We start from the raw sequence: 23,181 nt of genomic DNA, 5'->3' as shown, positions 1-23,181 counted from the left end.
TTCAAAGTTGCGACCAGTGGGATTGTCCAAAAAATTATAATAATACGTGTACAGATTTTTGTATGGGACAATATACAAACATTTTTGAGAAAGATATTTACTGGTTTCTTTTCATTTCGGTAAGAAATTTAAACGTAATGAAGGTTATTTGTTGATGCAAAAATGTAAATGTACCGTTTTTAAGGTTGTATCATCTTATTTGGGGTGGGGTCGTGAGAAATTATTGTGAAAAAAATGGGGCCCACTCTGAAAAAGTTTGAATACCACTGTTTTAGAAGGATTAATCTATCTTACTCTCTCTCACAAGAAAACAAGCAAACACAAACACGTGTGCTCATGCACACACACTCATGCAAACACACTTTTTAAAATGGTATAATCTGCCTTCCTTTTGCTGGACCCCAGAATGAGTAGCTGCTGCCTTGGGGATCCATAGTAAATACAAATAAAATACACTCAGACTCACAGTTGTGTTTTGAAGATGACAGTGAGCATAGAGAAGCCGATGGATGCACCTAGGCCGATGTCCAGGTTCAGTAAGATAGTACACACCAGCGTTACCAACCACACCAGCTAGGGGACAGCAGAGACACATGTAGTCAGTATGGGGAATACCCAGGAATCAGGGTTTCCCAAACCCCATTTGAGTCATATACGTCAATCTCAAGTTAGGATGCATGTTTTAGGATATATCTATAATGTGTATGAATGTGTAACTCGCCCCTCGGACTCCCGAGTGGCGCGGTGGTCTAAGGCACTGCATTTCAGTGCAAAAGGCGTCACTAGAGTCCCTGGTAGGAATCCAGGCTGAATCACATCTGGCTGGGATTGGGAGTCCATAGGGCGACACACAATTGGCTCAGCGTCGCCAGGGTAAGCCCTCATTGTAAATACGATTTTGATGTTAACTGACTTGTCTAGTTAAATATAGGTCAAATAAATAAAAATAAAAAAAGCTCTCACCAGGTCGACCTTATTGCTCTTCCAGAGTGCAGGAATGTCTTTAAACTGCATAAAAAGGCCTTTCAGGTTCACAAGCACTATACAGGCCAGGACAGCCTAGGGGACACACAAACACTCATCAGATCAATGGTGTTGTCTGTGTTTGGATGGTGTGGAGGTGATGGAGACATAGATACCTTGGGTAGCTCCTCAAATAGTGACCCCAGTTGCAGAATGAAGATCAGCACAAGTACTGAAGAAATCAGCCCCACAACCTGACAAAATGTACAAACACACACATTAGTTAGTGTGCACGTGTGCGTAAATATTAGCAAGTGGAGATACGTGTATGTGCATGCATGAGTGTAGGTCTTTGTGTGTTACCTGTGTCTTGCCCCCAGTGCTATCCTGGAGGAGGGTACGTGACGGAGAAGCAGCAATAGCGTGGCATTGAAAGAATCCTCCCACTATGTTACAGAGACCAATAGCTACCATCTCCTAGAAAGAGAGAAAGAAGACCAAGAGAGTGAGAGAGAAAAAGAGAGAGTGGGGGGAGATTAGAAGAATGGAGCAGCTCAATTAAATTGGGGTTTATTTACTTGTGGCCACCCCCAGTAAATAACTCCTTGTGCTTATTTGAACGTGTCAGCCATTAAACATTCAGGATCAAAGAGCTGTAACACACACTGTGTGTTCCCTTCCTCTCTCACTCCTTCAGTGCAAAGCAACCCCAAGCACATGCCCCTGTTGGTCTGCCTGCATGCCTGTGTGTGTGTGTGTGTGTGTGTGTGTGTGTGTGTGTGTGTGTGTGTGTGTGTGTGTGTGTGTGTGTACGTGCATGTCCCACCTGGTTGCTGTCCACATTGTAGCCGTGTTTTTGGCCAAAGATTTTTCCCAAGGAGATGTTAAGGGCATATCCCACTATGCCTACAACGAATGCATCACCAACTACCGAACCCCACATACTAACGTCAGGTGACCTGGGAGCCTTTAGTCTAAGGATAAAGAGGAAAGGGAGATGTGGAGACAACAGTAGTGGAGAGAAAGGGAGAGGACGGGAAAGAGGAGAATTATGTGGTTCAAAGACACTGTCAATATGTATCTCATTGATTACTGCCTCATCCAGACCCCTCCCCCTTCCCCAACACATCCCCTTGACTCTTGCTGCTGGTAACAAGTGTTGAAACATGTACACAAACAAATAATGACATTGGTGTTTAATTGTGTATCAATGCACAGGCTAAGTTATGATTGCTCAAAGTAACCTAAATGATAAACAAAGTGATAAAGGACCTGTAGGCTACCTGAGGTAAAGCCATGTCATGAAGAAAATGATTTGATACTTGAAAGAATTAAATGATCAATTTACACCAGTGACAATGATCAAGCCTATGAATACTATCTCCTCCATTCAGATAAGCTGCCTACAACAGCTTATGTTGAGCAGTAGCCACTTCTTACTGTAATTTTTGTCTTTGGCAGTCCTGCAATCTGAAGACCATGCAGAATCAGCTAAAACACATGTCCAAAACTGCCTTAGCAAATCTTGATGAAACAGGTTGACATTTACTGGCTGTTGATAATTGTTTCACTGTCAACACACTTCTCTCTGCTCACTGTATCTGTGTTTCCTTATTTGACTTTGACATTTTTATCTATTCGCTTTATGTAGCCCGGCCCACTCGACCCAGTTCCATTCGAACGCGATTGTGTTTGTGTTTCCATTCACAACTTCTGTCAACGCTAGCGAATTACCTCAGAGTGGTAGCCAGCTAATAATTAAAAAACATGCATCATTAACACATCTTAACCTCTTGAAACTATTGGGCACTATTTTTAATTTTGGAAAAATAATGTTCCCAAAGTAAACCTCCTATTTCTCAGGACCAGATGCTAGAATATGCATATAATTGACAGCTTAGGATAGAAAACATTCTAAAGTTTCCAAAACTGTAAAAATATTGTCTGTGAGTATAACAGAACTGATATTGCAGGCGAAATCCTGAGAAAAATCCAATCAGGAAGTGATTCTTATTTTGAAACCCCTGTCTTTCTATGCATCCCTTTTTCCCATTGAAAGGGATATCAACCAGATTCCTTTTTCTGTGGCTTCCCTAAGGTGTCTACAGCTTTTAGACATAGTTTCAGGCCTTTATTTTGAAGATTGAGCGTAAACGACTTACATTGCATCAGTGGCCAGCTGAGGGCTCTCAGAGGTAGTAATTTTTCCTCTCGCTCCTACTGAAAAGCCAACTGTCCCGGTTGATATATTATCGAATAGATATTTGAAAAACATCTTGAGGATTGATTATAAAAAACGTTTGCCATGTTTCGGTCGATATTATGGATATAATTAGAATTTTTTGTCGTGACCGCTATTTCCTGTGGATTTCTGAACATAACGTGACAAGCAAACGGAGGAATTTTGGGTCTAAAAATAATCTTTATGGAACAAAAGGAACATTTGCTCTCTAACTGGGAGTCTCGTCAGTGAAAACATCCGAAGCTCATCACGGGTAAACGGTTAATTTGATTGCTTTTCTGATTTTCGTGACCAAGCGTCCTGCTGCTAGCTGGACATAATGCTATGCTAGGTTATCGGTAAACTTACACAAACGCTTGTCTTGCTTTGGCTGTAAAGCATCATTTCAAAATCTGAGATGACAGGGTGATTAACAAAAGGCTAAGCTGTGTTTCGCTATATTTCACTTGTGATTTCATGAATATGAATATTTTTTTTAAATATTTTTGACCGTTATTTTTGTTATATTTTTGACCGACAATTCTCACGGATCCGGGATGGGTAGTTCCAAGATAAACAAGATATAAGGTACCCCATCCGTCCATGAGTGACATTAGATTAGAGGTTGATTGACACTGTCTGTGAGATTAATCTAAAACGTTTTAGCCTTTGAATTACGTGTTCCACATGAACCCTCACGTTAGCTATCCATCTTGTACATGGGGTGTCCTCTTCTGACAGTTGTGTGCCTCTTTTTGTGAAGGCTGGAATTGTTCATTTGACCTTACTCTCATGTAGCAGATCACAGATTGTGAAGCCCTGGTCAGCCATGACCTCATCACCTGGACAGAGGTACTCCAGGAACCCAGAATCTGATGTTATATGTTTGTTGCTACATCTACCTCCATATGCTGAGGAGATTAACTTCAATTGCCACCAGGTACTTGATATTGTTCTGGGTGTAGTAATGGCTGGAATGACTCTCCCCTTGAATCCATATTCTTTCACTTCTGTAAAGCAGTTTCTGAGCAGTCAATAATGCAAGTTGTTCCTGGGTAGTGATTGTTAAAACATTGTGCATTGTAGCATGAATGGTTACCCTTGGCAGCCATGGAATGTACTCTTTTCCTTTTCCATCATGTCAATCCAATAACTAATCACTCGACTGACAATACTCTGGGAAACACCAAACCTTTCTGCTAGCTACTGTTGCAGCAAGTTGAGCTTCAGCTTCATCAGTGTTATCAGGAGTTGGTCTGTCAAGTCCATCGCTTTGGTCCAGAGCCACAAAGACTCAGCATCTTTAAAAGGTGGATACAGGTCATTTGGGGCTCCTCAGGTACATTCAGATGGACGTTGAGGTTGGTGTTCAAAACATTGCTGTTGTAAAAACTGCCTTCTCTTCATCCAATTGTTGAGACAGCCTCGTACTGAACATATAATGCTTGTCATGTTGACCAATTTTAGGATTTTGTACGGTTCTGTCAGTGTGAAACTGTCAAGCTCTCAACTAAAAGTACCACTTCTGCATGCGCCAGCATCGGAAATAGAAACACAATTGCAACTAACTCGCCATGATCACTGTGACATTCCAGAACAAGGCGAATAGGATGACTCTTTCCCAATGAACTACACCATATCACCTTCCCCTATCTACCCTCTTCCTCTCCTCTTCTCCTGTGGACTCAACTGACCTTAGAACTCCCCTACCCACCCACAAACAATAACGTAAAAACACACACACACACACACACACACTCATAAACACTCACCCTTTGGGGATCTGTCCGATGACGGCCACTTTGTATAGGCTGTGCAGTTTGCAGTAGTAAGAGATAAGTGTTGCTACTACGATCTGTAACATACACATAGACACACATAAGTTTTGCTGTGTTCAGAAGCTTTGCTTTGTTCGGGATCAATGCACAAATACAGGCCTATTATTTAACACAACTAATCATTTTACCATATTTTATTGGATCAATGTGACTAACTGGGCACATGCACACAGTGCAATACATACACTCCTCCGGCACATTAAACCGGAATATTAAACCGGAACATTAAACTGGAATGGTTTGGTGACATCAGCCATGGTGACAGCTTGCCCACTAGTGGTTTTCACTAGACATGTCGTTCAAGAGACCAAAAGAGAGAGACAGGAATGAGGAGCGAAAGAGAGAGGTGAGAGACACAGAGAGGTGTTTCTGAGAGGTGTTTCCCTAGCACTACACAGCTGATTCAAATAACCGAGTTTGGTTAACCCTGGTGTAGAGGACTTACCGTTATGAGTTCTATTGGAACGGGCACAGGCATTTTCTTCTCATAGTAAATGTTGAGTTCTTTGACCGCTATGAGGACCGCCAAGGCCACTAGAGTTACCACCACGGCCGCAATGTTAGTCTCTGGCAGATGTCTACAGATATCTATTAGGAGCTAGAGACAGCGAGAGATAGAGAGACAGAGAGAGAGAGACAGAGAGAGATAGAGAGAGAGACAGAGACAGAGAGAGACAGTGAGTGAGTGAGTTTCTGCATACATGCAGCAGTTGGAAAACATTTACAACTTTTGTATGTGTGAATCATCTGTTTCTGTGTTGTGTGCACTCACATAGACCTGAGACAGCGGTCCGGAGAAGCGTCCAACGCGGATCCCAAAGAGGCTTGGGAGTTGGGAAAGTACCACATGTATACCTGCTCCTGTCATGTAAGCACGTACCATGGGATCCGACAGGAACGTCACCGCAAAACCAAACCGAATCATGCCCAGCAGAAACAGAAAGATCCCACTCAGTAAGGTGGTGCTGGCTGCTATCTGTACTCTGGCGACATCACGGGCTACTACATCTATAACTTCAGTCCCATTGGTTCCATTTAGAATCATGAAGTTACTGTTTGGGGCCAGCCTCTCTGTCGTGGTGCCTATCATGATGCTGGTCACAGCAAATGCGCCTGAGAAAACACACACAAGATCATGGTAGGGAAATCATTAGCATATTCCTTTGACCAAATTATATTAAAACATTCAAATTCTCTCTCTTTCTCCTTCCCCCCTTCCACACTCTGTCTTGCCTACGGAGATGTGTCTGGAGGTGCCAAAGATGCAGTACATGAGTACAGGGTAGAAGGAAGTGTAGAGGCCAAACACTGGGGGCACAGAGGCCAGCAGAGCATAGGCCAAACCTGGGGAAACATTACAGAAATGTCAGTCTTCATAGACTTCACAAAATAGATAGTTATCATATAGTATTCTCAGCTCAAAGAGATGCAACACTAACTTGAGATCAACTTGTGTAAATCAGGCTTTCACGTACCTCAAGCATTGGTATCAATGAAAGATTTACAGGTGATTAAATGCAGTGGCTTAAAGTGACTAAGTACTCAGTAGTGTAAAGTACTATTTAAGTAATTTATATGGTTAGGCCTATCTGTGCTTAAATATTTCTATTTGTCACAAGTTTTACTTAACTACATTCCTAAAGAAAATAATGTACTTTTTAAACATTTTCATTCACACCCAAAAGTACTGGTTACATTTTGAATGCTTAGCAGGACATGAAAACTGTCCAATATTTTAACTTATCAAGAGAACATCCCTGGTCATCCCTACTGCCTCAGATCTGGCAAACTCACTAAACACAAATGCTTCATTTGTAAATCATGTCAGATTGTTGGAGTTTGTTTTATGCTGCTGTCTGGTTGGCTTAATATAAGGAGTTTGATTCATAGCATAGCATTTAACTTTACTTATACTCAAGTATAGCAATTGGTACTTTTTCCCCCATTGTACTTATTGTAAGTACATGTTAAAATAAATAGTTTTAGACTTTTACTCAAGTAGTATTTTACTGGTTAACTTTCACTTGAGTCATTTTCTATACATTTTGGTCAGGTATGACTATTTAGTACTTTTCCCACCATGTGTTGTTGATTTCAAGTTAGGATTGGGCCCTGTATGTCTGTTCAAACAGTAGAGGTGATACAGACCCATAGGCAGGTGCATGATGCCAATGCTTATGCCAGATATGAGGTCTCCCAGTGCGTCTTGTCTCACTGAGTAACGAGGCAGCCATGACAGGATAGGTATAAAGCTCAGCACAGAACGCTTCAGCTTGGGCACTGAACACCTGCGGCCAGGGGGAAGAGTTGGAGAAGTGGAGAAAAGAATAATACATTTTTGTTATCCATTTGTGACAACGGATGTGTTTCTGCTGTGTGTTGAATAGGGCATGCAGGCAACTCAGCTCCTTGAGTGCCACAGTGAGTGTAGGGTTTTGTTCCATTCCATCTCTTACACTTCTAATTAAACTAACCAGGAGTCTTACAGCTAGGCTGGAACATAAGCCAGCACACACGGTGGCCATTCAGGACCAGGTTTCATCTCTTTTGGTGGCACATAGAGCCTGGTAACACTGTGTCATAGGGCTGTAGTTACAATCGAGGCGGGAAAGGGAGTAAGCCTACATAGGATTTTGAAAAAAGGTGAAATTCTACAATTAAAATCAATGTTCTATCACATTGACCATATTATTGTGAGGAAGCACAATTAATTCGCTCAGATTTTGTATCAATCACTTGCGCTGCTCGCGGTTTGAAGTCCACAATGTGGGGGGGGAGGTTGTAAGGCAGGGTTCCCCAACTGGTGGCCAACTGGCCGAATTTGGCCCACGAGTGGTTTAATTTGTCTTATGTCATTAGACACAAAATACTATAAAAACACCAGGAAATCAGCTCTAGATTTCTTACATACTCATGTTATTAGGTGTGCTTGCTGAAGGAAAAGCATAACTTTCGATTTCTATCTCAGTCTTATTGCATTCAAATGAACATGAATAAAATGTAATTGTGAACATTGTCCATAGCTTATGACCATACCATAACCCCACCGTCAACATGGGGCACTCTGTTCACAGATTAGCTTCCCTGAGACAGTTTCTGACAGTTTGTGCGGAAATTAATTGGTTGTTAAAACCCACAGTTTCATCAGCTCTCTGGGTGGTTGGTCCCAGATGACATGGCCCTTTTTGGGTATAGCTAGAGGATTCCACCTCTCCCTCTCTCTCTCCTACACACAGGTTCTGTTAACTCAGGTCGAGACTCTCTCCCCCTGGCCACACAGAAAGAGACAGATAGCGAGAACAAAGGATTTCACATGGCTAACTCCTAAATCCACCAAAATGGGGATAAGGTGGGAATGGTCCGTGGACACTTATGCCGAGTGTGTTTCATTTGGTGACCTCAGAGAGGACAGGAAACACACATAACTATATCTCTGAATATGTACATTTCTCAATTATGGGGTTTGCATCTAATTCTTGTATGAAATGAATGAGTAAAGATTAAACTACAATGCTCAAAAAAAGAAAGTGAACACTAAAATAACACATCCTAGATCTGAATGAATGAAATATTTTTATTAAATACTTTTTTCTTTACATAGTTGAATGTGCTGACAACAATCACACAAAAATGATCAATGGAAATCAAATTTATCAACCCACGGAGGTCTGGATTTGGAATCACACTCAAAATTAAAGTGGAAAACCACACTACAGGCTGATCTAACTTTGATGTAATGTCCTTAAAACAAGTCAAAATGAGGCTCAGTAGTGTGTGTGGCCTCCACGTGCCTGTATGACCTCCCTACAATGCCTGGGCATGCTCCTGATGAGGTGGCGGATGGTCTCCTGAGGGATCTCCTCTCAGACCTGGACTAAAGCATCCGCCAACTCCTGGACAGTCTGTGGTGCAATGTGGCATTGGTGGATGGAGCGAGACATAATGTCCCAGATGTGCTCAATTGGATTCAGGTCTGGGGAATGGGCGGGCCAGTCCATAGCATCAATGCCTTCCTCTTGCAGGAACTGCTGACACACTCCAGCCACATGCGGTCTAGCATTGTCTTGCATTAGGAGGAACCAAGGGCCAACCGCACCAGCATATGGTCTCACAAGGGGTCTGAGGATCTCATCTCGGTACCTAATGGCAGTCAGGCTACCTCTTGCGAGCACATGGAGGGCTGTGCGGCCCCCCAAACAAATGCCACCCCACACCATGACTGACCCACCGCCAAACCGGAGGATGTTGCAGGAAGCAGAACGTTCTCCACGGTGTCTCCAGACTGTCACGTTTGTCACATGTGCTCAGTGTGAATCTGCTTTCATCTGTGAAGAGCACAGGGTGCCAGTGGCGAATTTGCCAATCTTGGTGTTCTCTGGCAAACGCCAAAAGCCCTGCACGGTGTTGGGCTGTAAGCACAACCCCCACCTGTGGACGTCGGGCCCTCATACCACCCTCATGGAGTCTGTTTCTGACCGTTTGAGCAGACACATGCACATTTGTGGCCTGCTGGAGGTCATTTTGCAGGGCTCTGGCAGTGCTCCTCCTTGCGCAAAGGCGGAGGTAGCGGTCCTTCTGCTGGGTTGTTGCCCTCCTACGGCCTCCTCCACGTCTCCTGATGTACTGGCCTGTCTCCTGGTAGCGCCTCCATGCTCTGGACACTACGCTGACAGACACAGCAAACCTTCTTGCCACAGCTCGTATTGATGTGCCATCCTGGATGAGCTGCACTACCTGAGCCACTTGTGTGGATTGTAGACTCCGTCTCATGCTACCACTAGAGTGAAAGCACCGCCAGCATTCAAAAGTGTCCAAAACATCAGCCAGGAAGCATAGGAACTGAGAAGTGGTCTGTGGTCCCCACCTGCAGAACCACTCCTTTATTGGGTGTGTCTTGCTAATTGCTTATAATTTCCACCTGTTGTCTATTCCATTTGCACAACAGCATGTGAAATGTATTGTCAATCAGTGTTGCTTCCTAAGTGGACAGTTTGATTTCACAGAAGTATGATTGACTTGGAGTTACATTGTGTTGTTTAAGTGTTCCCTTAATTTTTTTGAGCAGTGTATTTGTGAAATGAAGTAATGTGATATTAAACTTTTAATGTGAAATAATTGTATTCCCTTTAAAGTTTAACTTCTTATGGCCAGGTCAGACGGTAGCGTCCCACCTGGCCAACATCCTGCGAGATTGCAGAGCGTGAAAATATATGTGTTATATACAAGTAAGAAGAGGAGTTACACAGGTCAGAAATAGCGATAAAATAATCACTACCTTTGATGATCTTCATATGCTTGTACTCACAAGACTCCATGTTACACAATAAATGTTCATTTTGTTCGATAAAGTCCCTCTCTATATTCAAAAACCTCCGTTTTGTTGTTGCATTTTGTTCAGTAATCCAGTTGAACAAAGTGCAGACACAACAGACAGACTACAAATCAAAAAAGTACCATAAAAGTTTGTAGAAACATGTCAAACGATGTTTATAATCAATCAAGAAAGGCACGCTCCCGGTCACGCGCAGGACTCATGTCTGGAAATTTCTACTGTCTTCTCATTGAAAGTGGTGTTTCTCCCTAATTTTTCAGAGTAAAAGCCTGAAACAATGCCTAAAGACTGGCCACATGTAGTGGAAGCCATAGAGATTGTGAACTGGGTCATAAATCTTTGTATGGTGGATAGGCTTTTAATGGAACAACAGGCATTTCAAAATAATAGCATTTCCTGGATGGATCTTCCTCAGGTTTTCGGCTGCCATATCAGTTCTATTCTCTATATGCCTATCCTAGATTCTGGACCTGAGTAGCAGGCAGGTTACTGTGGGTACGCTTTTCATCCAAAATTTTGATTTCTGCCCCCACGCTAGTGAGGTTAATTAACCTCTAGTGACTCCCCATCCCGCATGCGGGAGCGTAATCATCGACTGACACTAATTAGCATAACGCAACGGACATAAATGTTCCTAGAAAATATTCCTATTCATGAAAATCACAAGTGAAATATATTGAGACACAGCTTAGCCTTTTGTTAATCACCCTGTCATCTCAGATTTTCAAAATATGCTTTACAGCCAAAGCTAGACAAGCATTTGTGTAAGTTTATCGATAGCCTAGCATAGCATTTTGTCCAGCTTATAGCAGGTAACTTGGTCACGGAAAAATTAAAAACAATCAAATTAAATCGTTTACCTTTGATGAGCTTCGGATGTTTTCACTCACGAGACTCCCAGTTAGATAGCAAATGTTCATTTTTTCCAAAAATATTATTTTTTTATGCGAAATAGCTCCGTTTGTTCTTCACGTTTGGCTGAGAAATCGCCCGGAAATTGCAGTCACATGGCAGTCACATGGCAAACGTTGTTTATAATCAATCCTCAAGATGTTTTTCAAATATCTATTCGATAATATATCCACCGGGACAATTCGTTTTTTCAGTAGGACAGATTGGAATAATGGCTACCTCTGTATTTTATGCGAGAGTCACTCTGGGAGCCATCAGGTGACCACTTGCGCAATGTAGCCGCTTACGGGTATTCTTCAACATAAATGCGTAAAACTACGACACAATGCTGTAGACATCTTGGGGAATACAGAGAAAGAGTAATCTGGTTGATAGCCCATTCACTGCTCAATAGGGACGCATTGGAACGCAGCGCTTTCAAAACAAGAGGCACTTCCCGATTGGATTTTTCTCAGGCTTTCGCCTGCAACATCCGTTCTGTTAAACTCACAGACAATATTTTTTGAGTGTTTTCTATCCTAAGCTGTCAATTATATGCATATTCTAGCATCTTGTCCTGACAAAATATCCTGTTTACTACAGGAACGTTATTTTTCCCCAAAAAATACTGCCCCCTAGTCACAAATTAAGACGGAATAAACTGTTTCTAATACCGGAAAAAAACACGTGAAGCGCGCTCCAGTTCACGCACACCAAAACAGTAGAGTCCACCTGGAGTGACACTTACAATGAATAGCACTACTTCTTCATTTTTCAAAATAAAAACATCGAACATTTTCTAAAGACTGTTGACATCTAGTGGAAGCCATAGAAACTGCAACCAGAAAATCCTATGACCTCAATTTGTTTTCCCCCTGGATGGTTTGTCCTTTGGATTTTGCCTGCCATATCAGTTATGTTATACTCACAGACATTATTTTAACAGTTTTATAAACCTTAGAGTGTTCTCTATCCATCTCCACCAATTGTATGCATATTATATATGCTTCTGGGCCTGAGTAACAGGCAGTTTACTTTGGGCACGCTTTTCATCCGGAGGTGAAAATATTGCCCCCTACCCAAGAGAGATTAACTAAGTCATTGGCCCGCCCCCATGAACACAGACATGATCTGGCATCATGGAACAGCCCTTTTCTACTGTTACGAATAAAGAACCCTCCTGAGGAAATCCTCTTCAGGCCACGCGTACCTCGATGGACACCGAGGGGATACAGGTTGAGTTTAGACCACAAAAACCTCAGTTTAAGGTAAGCCTGCAACGGTTGTTGAATTCTTAACCATACCACGTGTAGCATTGTCTACACGGCGGGAAATGGTTAAACTCTGAGACTATGGATCCTGACAGAATAAGAGCAAATCTTAGATACTAATTACTTGTCTGCAGCTAGAAATTATGTCAACCTGGGATGAGAAGACAGACAACTGCTGAAACATCTATTCTATGAGAACATTGCTGAATGGTACTCTGAAGTATCCATTCTAACCATGAAAGACTGATCTTTAGGGAAGCAGAGAGAGAGACGATGATGAACTGATTCTCCAACAGAAGGATTGACGATTCCAATAGAGATCACGACGACACACTGGGCGTAAATATATATAGATTGCAATTATTTCCGAATGAGTGAGCGTTCATGTGCAAAGGATTAGCATTTCAATTAATATATTTATCAACTGTGTAGTGACTCCTTCTCTTCTTTCCTGCCTTTTTTCCCACTTCCCTTTGTCCACCAAGCCGTCATATTGGCTTAGCCCACTAGGAAACCTCCCCTATCATTTCCTTGTAACCATATCTGCCTTGTTGTTTGTTTATGCATTTCAGTGATTATTTAGTTAGTATAAACATGATTAAGACAATTGATGTATGGATTATTCATAGTAATGGCTGGGTTCGTGCAGATAACCAACAATTTACAACGTTTGGAATGAGACTAATGTGAGGTAATGAATAATTCATTAATTAGAAGACTAAATGATCAGATATTAAAATACCAGAAGAGTTATATTAGGATAATTATAATCTGAAGATTTTCCTTGGCTCCCCGACTTCCTAGTTAATTACATTTACATGATTAGTTTAATCACGTAATAATAATTACAGAGAATTGATTTGATAAAGTAACAGTCTTCACTTTAATGATGCCAAAGATACGACACAGATGATCCCTCAGGTGAAGAAGCCGGATGAGGAGGTCCTGGGCTGGCGTCGTTACACGTGGTCTGTGGTTGTGAGACCTGTTGAATGTACAAATTCTCTAAAACGACTTTGGAGGTGGCTTATACAGTAGTAGAGAAATTAACATTTAATTCTCTGGCAACAGCATTGGTGGAAATTCCTGAAGTCAGTTTCTGACAGTATGTGCAGAAATTCTTTGGTTATGCAAACCCAGAGTTTCATCAGCTGTCTGGGTGGTTGGTCTCAGACGATCCTTCAGGTAAAGAAGCCGGATTAGGAGGTGCTGGGCTGGCATAGTTACACGTGGTCTGCGGTTGTGAGGCCTGTTGAATGTACTGCAAAAATTCTCTAAAACGACATTAGAGGTGGCTGGGATTCTCCACTGGGATTCCTCTAACTCTATTACAGGGGCTGGCTTACTGGTGCTCTTTAATGCCCTCCCTAGGAGGGGTGCGTCACTTGAGTGGGTTGAGTCACTGATGTGATCTTCCTGTCTGGGTTGGCGACCCCCCTTGGGTTGTGCCGTGGCGGAGATCTTTGTGGGCTATACTCGGCCTTGTCTCAGGATGGTAAGTTGGTGGTTGAAGATATCCCTCTAGTGGTGTGGGGGCGGTGCTTTGGCAAAGTGGGTGGGGTTATATCCTTACTGTTTGGCCCTGTCTGGGGGTGTCATCGGATGGGGCCACAGTGTCTCCTGACCCCTCCTGTCTCAGCCTCCAGTATTTATGCTGCAGTAGTTTATGTGTCAGGGGGCTAGGGTCAGTTTGTTATATCTGGTGTACTTCTCCTGTCTATTCCAGTGTCCTGTGTGAATTTAAGTATGCTCTCTCTAATTCTCTCTTTCTCTCTCTCGGAGGACCTGAGCCCTAGGACCATGCCTCAGGACTACCTGGCATGATGACTCCTTGCTGTCCCCAGTCCACCTGGCCGTGCTGCTGCTCCAGTTTCAACTGTTCTGCCTGCGGCTATGGAATCCTGACCTGTTCACCGGACGTGCTACCTGTCCCAGACCTATTATTTGACCATGCTGGTCATTTATGAACATTTGAACATCTTGGCCATGTTCTGTTATAATCTCCACCCGGCAAAGCCAGAAAAGGACTGGCCACCCCTCATAGCCTGGTTCCTCTTCAGGTTTCTTCCTAGGTTTTGGCCTTTCTAGGGAGTTTTTCCTAACCAACGTGCTTCAACACCTGCATTGCTTGCTGTTTGGGGTTTTAGGCTGGGTTTCTGTACAGCACTTTGAGTTATCAGCTGATGTACGAAGGGCTATAAAAATACATTTGATTTGATTTGCTTATAGTAAAGAAATTAACATAAAAATCTCAAGCATCAGCTTTGGTGGAAATTTCAGCAGTCAACATTCCAATTGCATGCTCCATCACAACTTTGTGTTGTGGGACAAAACTGGACATTTTAGATTGGCCTTTTATTGTCCCCAGCATAAGATGCACCTGTGTGATGATCATGCTGTTCAATCAGCTTCTTGGTATGCCACACATGTCAGGTGGATGGATTATCTTGGACAAGGACAAATGCTCACTAACAGCAATGTAAACTATTTTGTGAAATTTTTTTACATGCTTTTTGTGCTTATGGAACATTTCTGCAATCTTTTATGTTAGCTCATGAACCACCTTACATCTTGCGTTTATATTTTTGCTCAATACCCACTCAAAAAGACAGCCAAAAGATTGATAAATTCCCAATGTGTCACTGCGCTTTTAACCATTTTAAAGCACAACAAAGTTCTGTGCAGATTATTAAAGCAAATATGATCTCCACAGACCTGCAACATTTGCTTGCTATCTTGAACATGCACGCTTTCTATGATTACATAAGAGGACATTTACAGTAAACTTCAAGACAAATGTGTCAATTAATGTCTTTCTAATTTTAAGGTTGAATAAATACTGTTACAATAGTAAGATCACATTCACTTTAGGCTTTTTAACTGTATTGAAAAAGCTTTATTGAATTGTATTTGGTTGTGAAGCTAAGTTATTAAAAAGACGGCGAATGTTATCAGAAGAGTATCTGTCTCTAATAAATCCAGTTTGGTCCGCTTTTATTATTTTGGGAAGAAGAGTGTTTAGTCTTTTGGCGAGCAATTTGGTAATTATTCTATAGTCGAAATCCAACAAGCTTATGGGCCGGAAGGACGAGCAGGATAGGGGGTCCTTGTCTTTTTTTAGCAACACTGTAATGCGAGCTGTGTGCATTGAGTCTGGGAGAACTCCGTTTTTGCAAAAATCCTACAGCATTGGCATGAAGATAGGGCTGAGCTGGGGCCAAAAAGCTTTGTAGAACTCTCTGGGGAATCCATCTGGGCCTGGGGACTTATTAGGTGGCATGGAGGTAATTGCCTCCAGGATCTCCTCAGGAGTGAAGGGGGAGTTGAGGTCTTCTTAGTCGGTCTCTGATAGTTTAGGTAGCGAGATTCCCTCTAGGAAAGAGTGGAGTTCTGCCTCCGTGTGTTTTCTCTCAGAGGTATATAGTTTGCAGTAAAAATCATGAAAATGTAAATTGATATTTTTTGGGTCATATGTGACCTCGTCCTCTGCTGTTCGGATAGCCATGATTGTACGCTCTGACTGCTCCTTTTTTAATTGGTAAGCAAGCAATCTACTGGGCCTATTGCTATACTCATGGTATTTCTGTTTAGTCAAGAAAACTTTTTTTTATCTCCCGAGTGTAGTCCAAATTCAGTTTGGTTTTGGATGCTTTAAGATGACTCCAGGAGGTGCTGTCTAGGGATTGTTTATGTATTTTTTTCACAGCATTCCAGCTCCCTCTCAAGATCTAGCCTGTGTGCTTCCATTGCTTTTTTCTTAGAGGAAGCATATGCAATTAGATGACCTCTTAGTGTGGCTTTAGCAGCGTCCCACATTGTGGCCGGAGAAACAGGAGAATCTTTATTGTCTTGTGTGTAGTTGTCTATCCATGTAGTTACCAATGTATGGAACGCTTCGTTTGATAGCATGGAGGTGTTGAAGCCAAGGCCTTTTCCCCCGATTAATCAGTTTGGCCGGGCGGCCAGCTCTAGGTAAAGTCTTGGTGATCCCAAACTTCTTCCATTTAAGAATGATGGGGGCTACTGTGTTCTTGGGGACCTTCAATACTGCAGACATTTTTTGGTACCCTTCCCCAGATCTGTGCCTTCGACACAATCTTATCTCTGAGTTCTACGGACAATTAATTCGACCTCATGGCTTGGTTTTTGCTCTGACATGCACTGTCAACTGTGGGACCTTATATAGACAGATGTTTCCCTTTCCAAATCATGTCCAATCTATTGAATTTACCACTCCAATAAAGTTGTACAAACATCTCAAGGATGATCAATGGAAACAGGATGTACCTGAGATGAATCTCATAGCAAAGGGTCTAAATAAGTAAGTAAATTAGAAACATTTCTAAAACCCATTATCTCTTTGTCATTATGCGGTATTGTGTGTAGATTGATGAGGAAAAATAAATAATTTAATACATTTGAGAAAAATCTGTGACTTATCAAAATGTGGAAAAAGTCAAGGGATCTGAATACTTTTCCCGAATGCACTGTATATACTGAACAAATATAAATGCAACATACAACAATTTCAAGATTTTCCTGAGATACAGTTTAAATAAAATAATTTGGCCCTAATCTATGGGCGCAGCCATGGGTGTGCCTGGGAGGGCATAAGCCCACCCTCTTGGGAGCCAGACTCAGTCAATTAGAATGAGTTTTCCCCACACAGAAGGGCTTTATTACAGACAGAAAAACTCCTCAGTTTCATCAGCTGTCCTGGTGGATGGTCTCAGACGATCCTTCAGGTAACAAAGCCGGATGTGGAGGTCCTGGGCTGGCATGGTTACATGTGGTCTGCGGTTTTTAGTCTGGTTGAGCGTATTGCCAAATTCTCTAAAATGACTTTGGAGGCGGCTTATTGTTGAGAAAGTAACATTAAATTATCTGGCAACAGCTCTGTTGGACATTCCTGCAGTCAACATGCCATTTACACGCTCCCTCAAAACTTGAGGCATCTGTGCAATTGTGTTGCGTGACAAAACTGCACAATTTATAGTATATTTGTATTGTCCCCAGCACAAGTTGGACCTGTGTAATGATCATGCTATTTATTCAGCCTCTTGAAATGCCACACCTGTCAGGTGGATGGATTATCTTGGCAAAATATACATATCTCACTAACAGGGATGTAAATAAATTTGTGAACAATATTTGAGCGAAATTAGCTTTTATTTTAAATCTAACATATCTGGGATGTTTATTTCAAATCATGAAACATGGGAACAACACTTTACATATTGAGTTAATATTTTAATATACTAGTCAAAAGTTTGGATAAACCTACTCATTCATTTTCTATATTTTTACTATTTTTTATATTGTAGAATAATAGTGAAGGCATCAACACTATGAAATAACACATACGGCATCATGTAGTAACCTAAAAAGTGATAAACAAATGAAAATATATTTAGGGTTAGGGATACTTGATGACAGCTTTGCACACTCTTGGAATTCTCTCAACCAGATACATTAGATGTTTAATTGCAGTGCAAGCCCTTAACCAACAATGCAGTTTTAAGAAAATATGAGGATCAGACCCTTTTTTTCAATTTCCGCATAAAACGACATACCCAAATCTAACTGCCTGTAGCTCAGGACCTGAAGGATATGCCTATTCTTGATACAATTTGAAAGGAAACACTTAATGTAGGATAATGCAACACATTAGATCTGGTAAACAAAGAAAAAGCATAACATTCCCCCATCATCTTTGAAATGCAAGAGAAAGATCACAATGTATTAATCCAGGTTAGACGCAATATTGAGTTTGGCCACTAGCAGTGTATGTGCAAAATTTAAGACTGATCCAATTAACATTTCTGTTCAAAATGTTGTATCAAGTCTGCCCAAAAGTGCCTAATTGGTTAATTGATGCATTTTCAAGTTCATGACGGTGCACTCTCCTCAAACAATAGCATGGTATTATTTCACTGTAATAGCTACTTTAAATTGGACAGTGCAGTTAGATTAACAATAATTTAAGCTTTCTGCCCATATCAGATATGTCTGTCTGGGAAGTGTTCTTGTTACTGACAACCTCATGCTAATCACATTAGCCTACATTAGCTCAACCGTCCCACGGGGGTGACACCGATCCTGTAGAGGTTTAATATTATTGATCAAGTAAACACACAGAAGACCCCTGTCCTGCTGGCTTCACTGGATGCTGAGAAGGCGTTTGACAGGATGGAGTGGAGCTTTCTGTTTTCAGTCTTAGAAAAGTTCAATATGGGCCCAAATTTTATTAAATGGATCAAATCACTATACTCTCATCCAAATGCCATGGTGACTACTAATGGACTGAACTCTGACAGATTCCCTCTGGAACGGGGCACAAGACAAGGGTGTTCGCTGTCCCCGCTGCTCTACTTGTTGGGGACGGAGCCTCTGGCAGAGCTGATAAGGAGCAATCCAAGTATTATGGGTGTTTCTGCAGGCGGCCTGCAGCACAAGATTTCGCTTTACGCGGATGATGTCTTGCTCTACATATCCAACCCTGAGAAATCCCTCCCTCTCATTTTAGACACAATTGCTCAGTATGGCAAGTTTTCAGGTTGTAAGATCAATTTTAACCAATCCACTGCCTGCCCTCTCAATATTACACTCACCAGCTCTATGAAGACACTTTGTCCTTTCCAATGGAAAACACAGGGGTTTCAATACCTCGGGATCTTCATAACACCAGATCTGAATAGCCTTTTTAAGGAAAACTATTTTCCACTCCTGGACCGAATGAAGAACGATCTCCAAACCTGGATCTCCCTCCCAATTAGCTTAGTAGGAAGAATTAATGTAATCCGTATGAACGTCCTCCCTAGACTGAACTACTTATTTCAGATGCTCCCATGCTATCTCCCAGTTTCCTTCTTCAAAACAACTAACCAAAGCATCACCAAATTTATATGGGGCAATAAAAAACCTAGGATCAAGTTTTCCACTCTATCGAAACCTGAATCTAAGGGTGGTCTTGCCCTTCCCTCCCTTCAATTGTACTACTGGTCTGCCCAAATCCGCAACATGCTAACATGGATCTCAAACAGACAAGAGTCAACGTGGATTCAGATAGAAGCCCAATCCTGTGGTTCATTGCCCTTAAGCTCAATTATATTCATTAATAACTTTAGTGAAGTGGGAAACATAGCCAAAACCTTTGTGATTTACAGCACCCTACTAGCGTGGAGGGACTGTAAGAAATACCTGGGCATTTCCTCCCAAATATGTTCTCACTCGCCTATAGTGGGCAACCCAGACTTGCCAAAAGCCCTGAGGGAGGCCAACTTTAATCTTTGGCATACTCTAGGAATCAGGACCTTTTCAGACCTATTTCATCAGAAAACTGAAATCCTTTCAAGAGCTCTGCAGTGAATTCGATGTGCCAAGATCCCATTTTTTCAAATATCTTCAAATTAGACATGTCATTTCCTCATTTACCTCCAAGAGGAGCTTTAGCACTCAGTTGAATGAAGTTGAAACCCTTCTTGTCACAGCACAATCCATTAAAGGCAAAATATCTTACATCTATAGACTCCTTTCTGAGAAAGGAAGCTCCTCCTTTACTCCTTTGAAAATAATCTGGGAAAAGGACCTTGGTCTGACTATCAGTGATGAGTTATGGGCGGAGGTTTGCGACAGGGTATACTGCTCCTCTACCAGTGTAAAAATGAAAGAATCTAATTACAAATGTTTGTACAAATTTTATTATACTCCTTTGAGACTCCATAGAATGAAAACAGATATGTCTCCTAACTGTAAAAGATGTACCTCTGAAAGTGGAACCTATATGCATGTATTTTGGAGCTGTAGGGAGATTGCCAGATTCTGGCAATCTGTACATACTGCTGCACAGAAAATACTAGAGGTACAGTTTGATATGACCTCGTGTATCTATCTTCTTAATGCCCAGCAGGACTTTGTTCTTGATCCTGACAGAGAAAATTTGCTCATGACTATTACATACTTTGCTAAGAAATGTATTCTTCTATTGTGGGCCTCAAATACCCCTCCTACATTTAAAATGTGGATTGACCAGATTGTTGACTTTCTTCCTCTTGAAAAGCTCACTTATGACCTCCACAAGAGACAGCCCAAGTTTGATAGACTCTGGTCTCCACTATTCAACTATATTTCAAACTGGACAGAGTGAACGGGGTGACTAGGGAAATGCGCAGATACATGTTGTGTAAGGTACTGTAAAACCTAAAAACGAATTATTGGCCCGTCGTCTCAGCGAATGCTTGAAATAGCTGATAAGAACCTTGATAGAGCTGCTGCAAGTGTTATATGTTGTTTTTTATTTTAATTTCGTTTTTGAGTATGTATGTATGTATGTATGTATGTATATATATATATATATATATATATATATATATACCAAGGAAAATAAATGCTTTCATTTGACTTTATCATTCATTTTAATTGTATTTTTATTTTTTGACTTTTTATTTTTTTGAAGCCTGTGAATGTGAAATGTGTTTTGTTGGTTGATTGAAAAACAAGAACTTAATAAAACTTTAAATTGAAAAAAAAAAAAAAAAAGAATACTTATGTGATACATTTTGCAATATTTGCTAAATATATTTTGTCATTATTGGGTATTGTGTGTAGATTGATGAGGAAAATAAGGCTGTAACGTAACAAAATGTGGAAAAATTCAAGAGGTCTCAATACTTTCCGAATGCACTGTATATATACACTCCGGACTCCAACATTGCTAATCCTAATTTTTATATATATCTTAATTCTATTCTTTTACTTTTAGATTTTTCAAATCAAATCAAATTTTATTGGTCACAGTTAGCAGATGTTAATGCGAGTGTTCTGAGAGTGCAGTAATATATAACAAGTAATCTAACAATTCCACAATAACTACCTAATACACACAAATGTAAAGGGATGGAATAAGATTTGTGTCCATTGTTGTGTATTGTCAGATATTACTTCTCTGTTGGAGCTAGGAAAACAAGTATTTCATTACATCCGCAATAACATCTGATAAATATGTGTATACGACCAATAACATTTGATTTTGATTGAATCCATATTGCGGAAGTTTAGTGCTGTAGCGCGATTGAAATTTAAAGGTAATTTCTAATTGAGCCCAGATATCCAGCATTTACCATGAATGCAGTCTCTGGGAACATTGGTTTTTAATTTAAATCCCACAATTATACTAAACTTCATTATTTAAAGTTTGATAATTTAAAGTTTGATTTAGGCTTATTCTTTAACTTAGATGTTTGTAAGCGATGGAGATGTGAAATAAACCAAAGCTTGAAACATTAGGCCTATTTTCAATTTTCTTGTTGAATTCTGGGTTGAAATGAAATGATAGCTTTAGAAGACATGGGCCTAAAAAGCATAATTGATGATATATGAATGATAAAGTATATTTACTTTTCATTTGCTCTGTTAAATCTACCCTTTGAAATGACTTTGATTGCAATAGTGAATGTATTGAGTTTTTAAGTGGAGGCACATTTATGCAAGGTTTTGTCTATGTTGAAAATTGATTACCATGACATAATCCCGTTGTTGAAATTTCACCCTCTAAATCAGTCAAACATTGATGACTTTTGCAAATCCAATGTATTTTAATAAATTCCACATCACAATACGTTGACAAATTACATTGAAACAAAGTTGATTCAATCAGTTTGTGCCCAATGGAATGTTACTATCTTACCTGAGGGAATCTTTCACCCGCTCCTTCAGGAGAGGTCTGGTGGAGTGAGTCCGTCTTCTGGCCAACTTGTCCAAGCAAAGCTCGTTCATAACATCCCTCTCCACGTAAAACTCCCCAGCCCTCTGTTCCTCAACTCCCATGGCTGTCTTCCAACACTGAATGTCTGTGTGTTTATTGCTTTGTGTGTCTCTCTCTTTTCTTTCTGTCTATGTCTCTTTGTCTGTCCTTCTAGTCTGAAACAGTGTGCGGAGGAAAAACCTCTCACAAAGGTCTCAAAATTATCAACAAACTGTCAAACACCCTGATAAGAGGTACAAAAAGCTACTCTATGTTCCAAGCTAGTCTGAGTGTACTCCTGGCTGTTTCTTTGTTGGTATCTCAGTTGGACCTTCCTCATATCTGGGTGCAGGACACATTCCCTGATATTCTGGTTTTCACAGAGACTTGGCTGACTGATTCGGTCTCGGATAAGGATATTGAGATTTGTGGTTAAAATATCCTCAGGTGTGATATATTGCAAAAAGGGAAAGGAGTGGCTGTTTATGTAAAAACAACACACTTGGCATCATGTTGTATAAATATGACTGTTCCCAAGAAAATTATCTTGTTATAGAAAAGCCAAATAAACCCAAATACACCTTTATTTGTTGCTGGGATTTACCACTGTGACTACTGAGAACAGAGGATGGATAAACAACATTGCAGTTAGTTACAGTATGGGATCTTACTTTGAGACAGGAAAATAATCCTGCAGCAACAGGAAATGTGAATTATTATGTGGATTGTAATAAATGTAAATTTTCGTAGGTGTTGATATATTTTTCGCAAGGGAAAATCAAGTCTGAAATTTAAAAGTGGAAATTACAAACTTCAGAAGACTTTTTCAACCTCAAATACACTACACATTTTATGTCAGGGTAATCAAACTAATAATGGTTAATGTAATAACTTTTCTAGATGTAATAACTTTTCAATTTAGT

The 23,181-nt window shown here is 40.8% G+C and overlaps 1 protein-coding gene across 1 annotated transcript in view; it reads right to left on the bottom strand.

Annotated features, from left to right (window-relative positions):
• LOC149970693 (solute carrier family 26 member 6-like) overlaps positions 1-22,719 on the bottom strand; it is a 40,873-nt gene extending 18,154 nt beyond the window's left edge. The window contains exons 1-11 of the mRNA XM_090225685.1: positions 22,202-22,719; positions 7,171-7,310; positions 6,256-6,366; positions 5,795-6,135; positions 5,468-5,620; positions 4,957-5,039; positions 1,790-1,937; positions 1,327-1,440; positions 1,140-1,217; positions 964-1,059; positions 467-573 (exon numbers count right to left, since the gene is read on the bottom strand). Of these exons, the coding sequence (XP_090081811.1) occupies positions 467-573; positions 964-1,059; positions 1,140-1,217; positions 1,327-1,440; positions 1,790-1,937; positions 4,957-5,039; positions 5,468-5,620; positions 5,795-6,135; positions 6,256-6,366; positions 7,171-7,310; positions 22,202-22,341 (1,511 nt within the window). The 5' untranslated portion in view covers positions 22,342-22,719. The remainder of the gene's footprint in view (positions 1-466; positions 574-963; positions 1,060-1,139; positions 1,218-1,326; positions 1,441-1,789; positions 1,938-4,956; positions 5,040-5,467; positions 5,621-5,794; positions 6,136-6,255; positions 6,367-7,170; positions 7,311-22,201) is intronic.
• Between the last annotated feature and the right edge of the window lie 462 nt (positions 22,720-23,181).

Source organism: Oncorhynchus mykiss, chromosome 28 (assembly GCF_057628025.1).
Source record: "Oncorhynchus mykiss isolate SJ-2025 chromosome 28, ASM5762802v1, whole genome shotgun sequence".
In the NCBI taxonomy this organism is placed as follows: Eukaryota; Metazoa; Chordata; class Actinopteri; order Salmoniformes; family Salmonidae; genus Oncorhynchus; species Oncorhynchus mykiss.
This window is presented reverse-complemented; position numbering and strand designations above follow the sequence as displayed.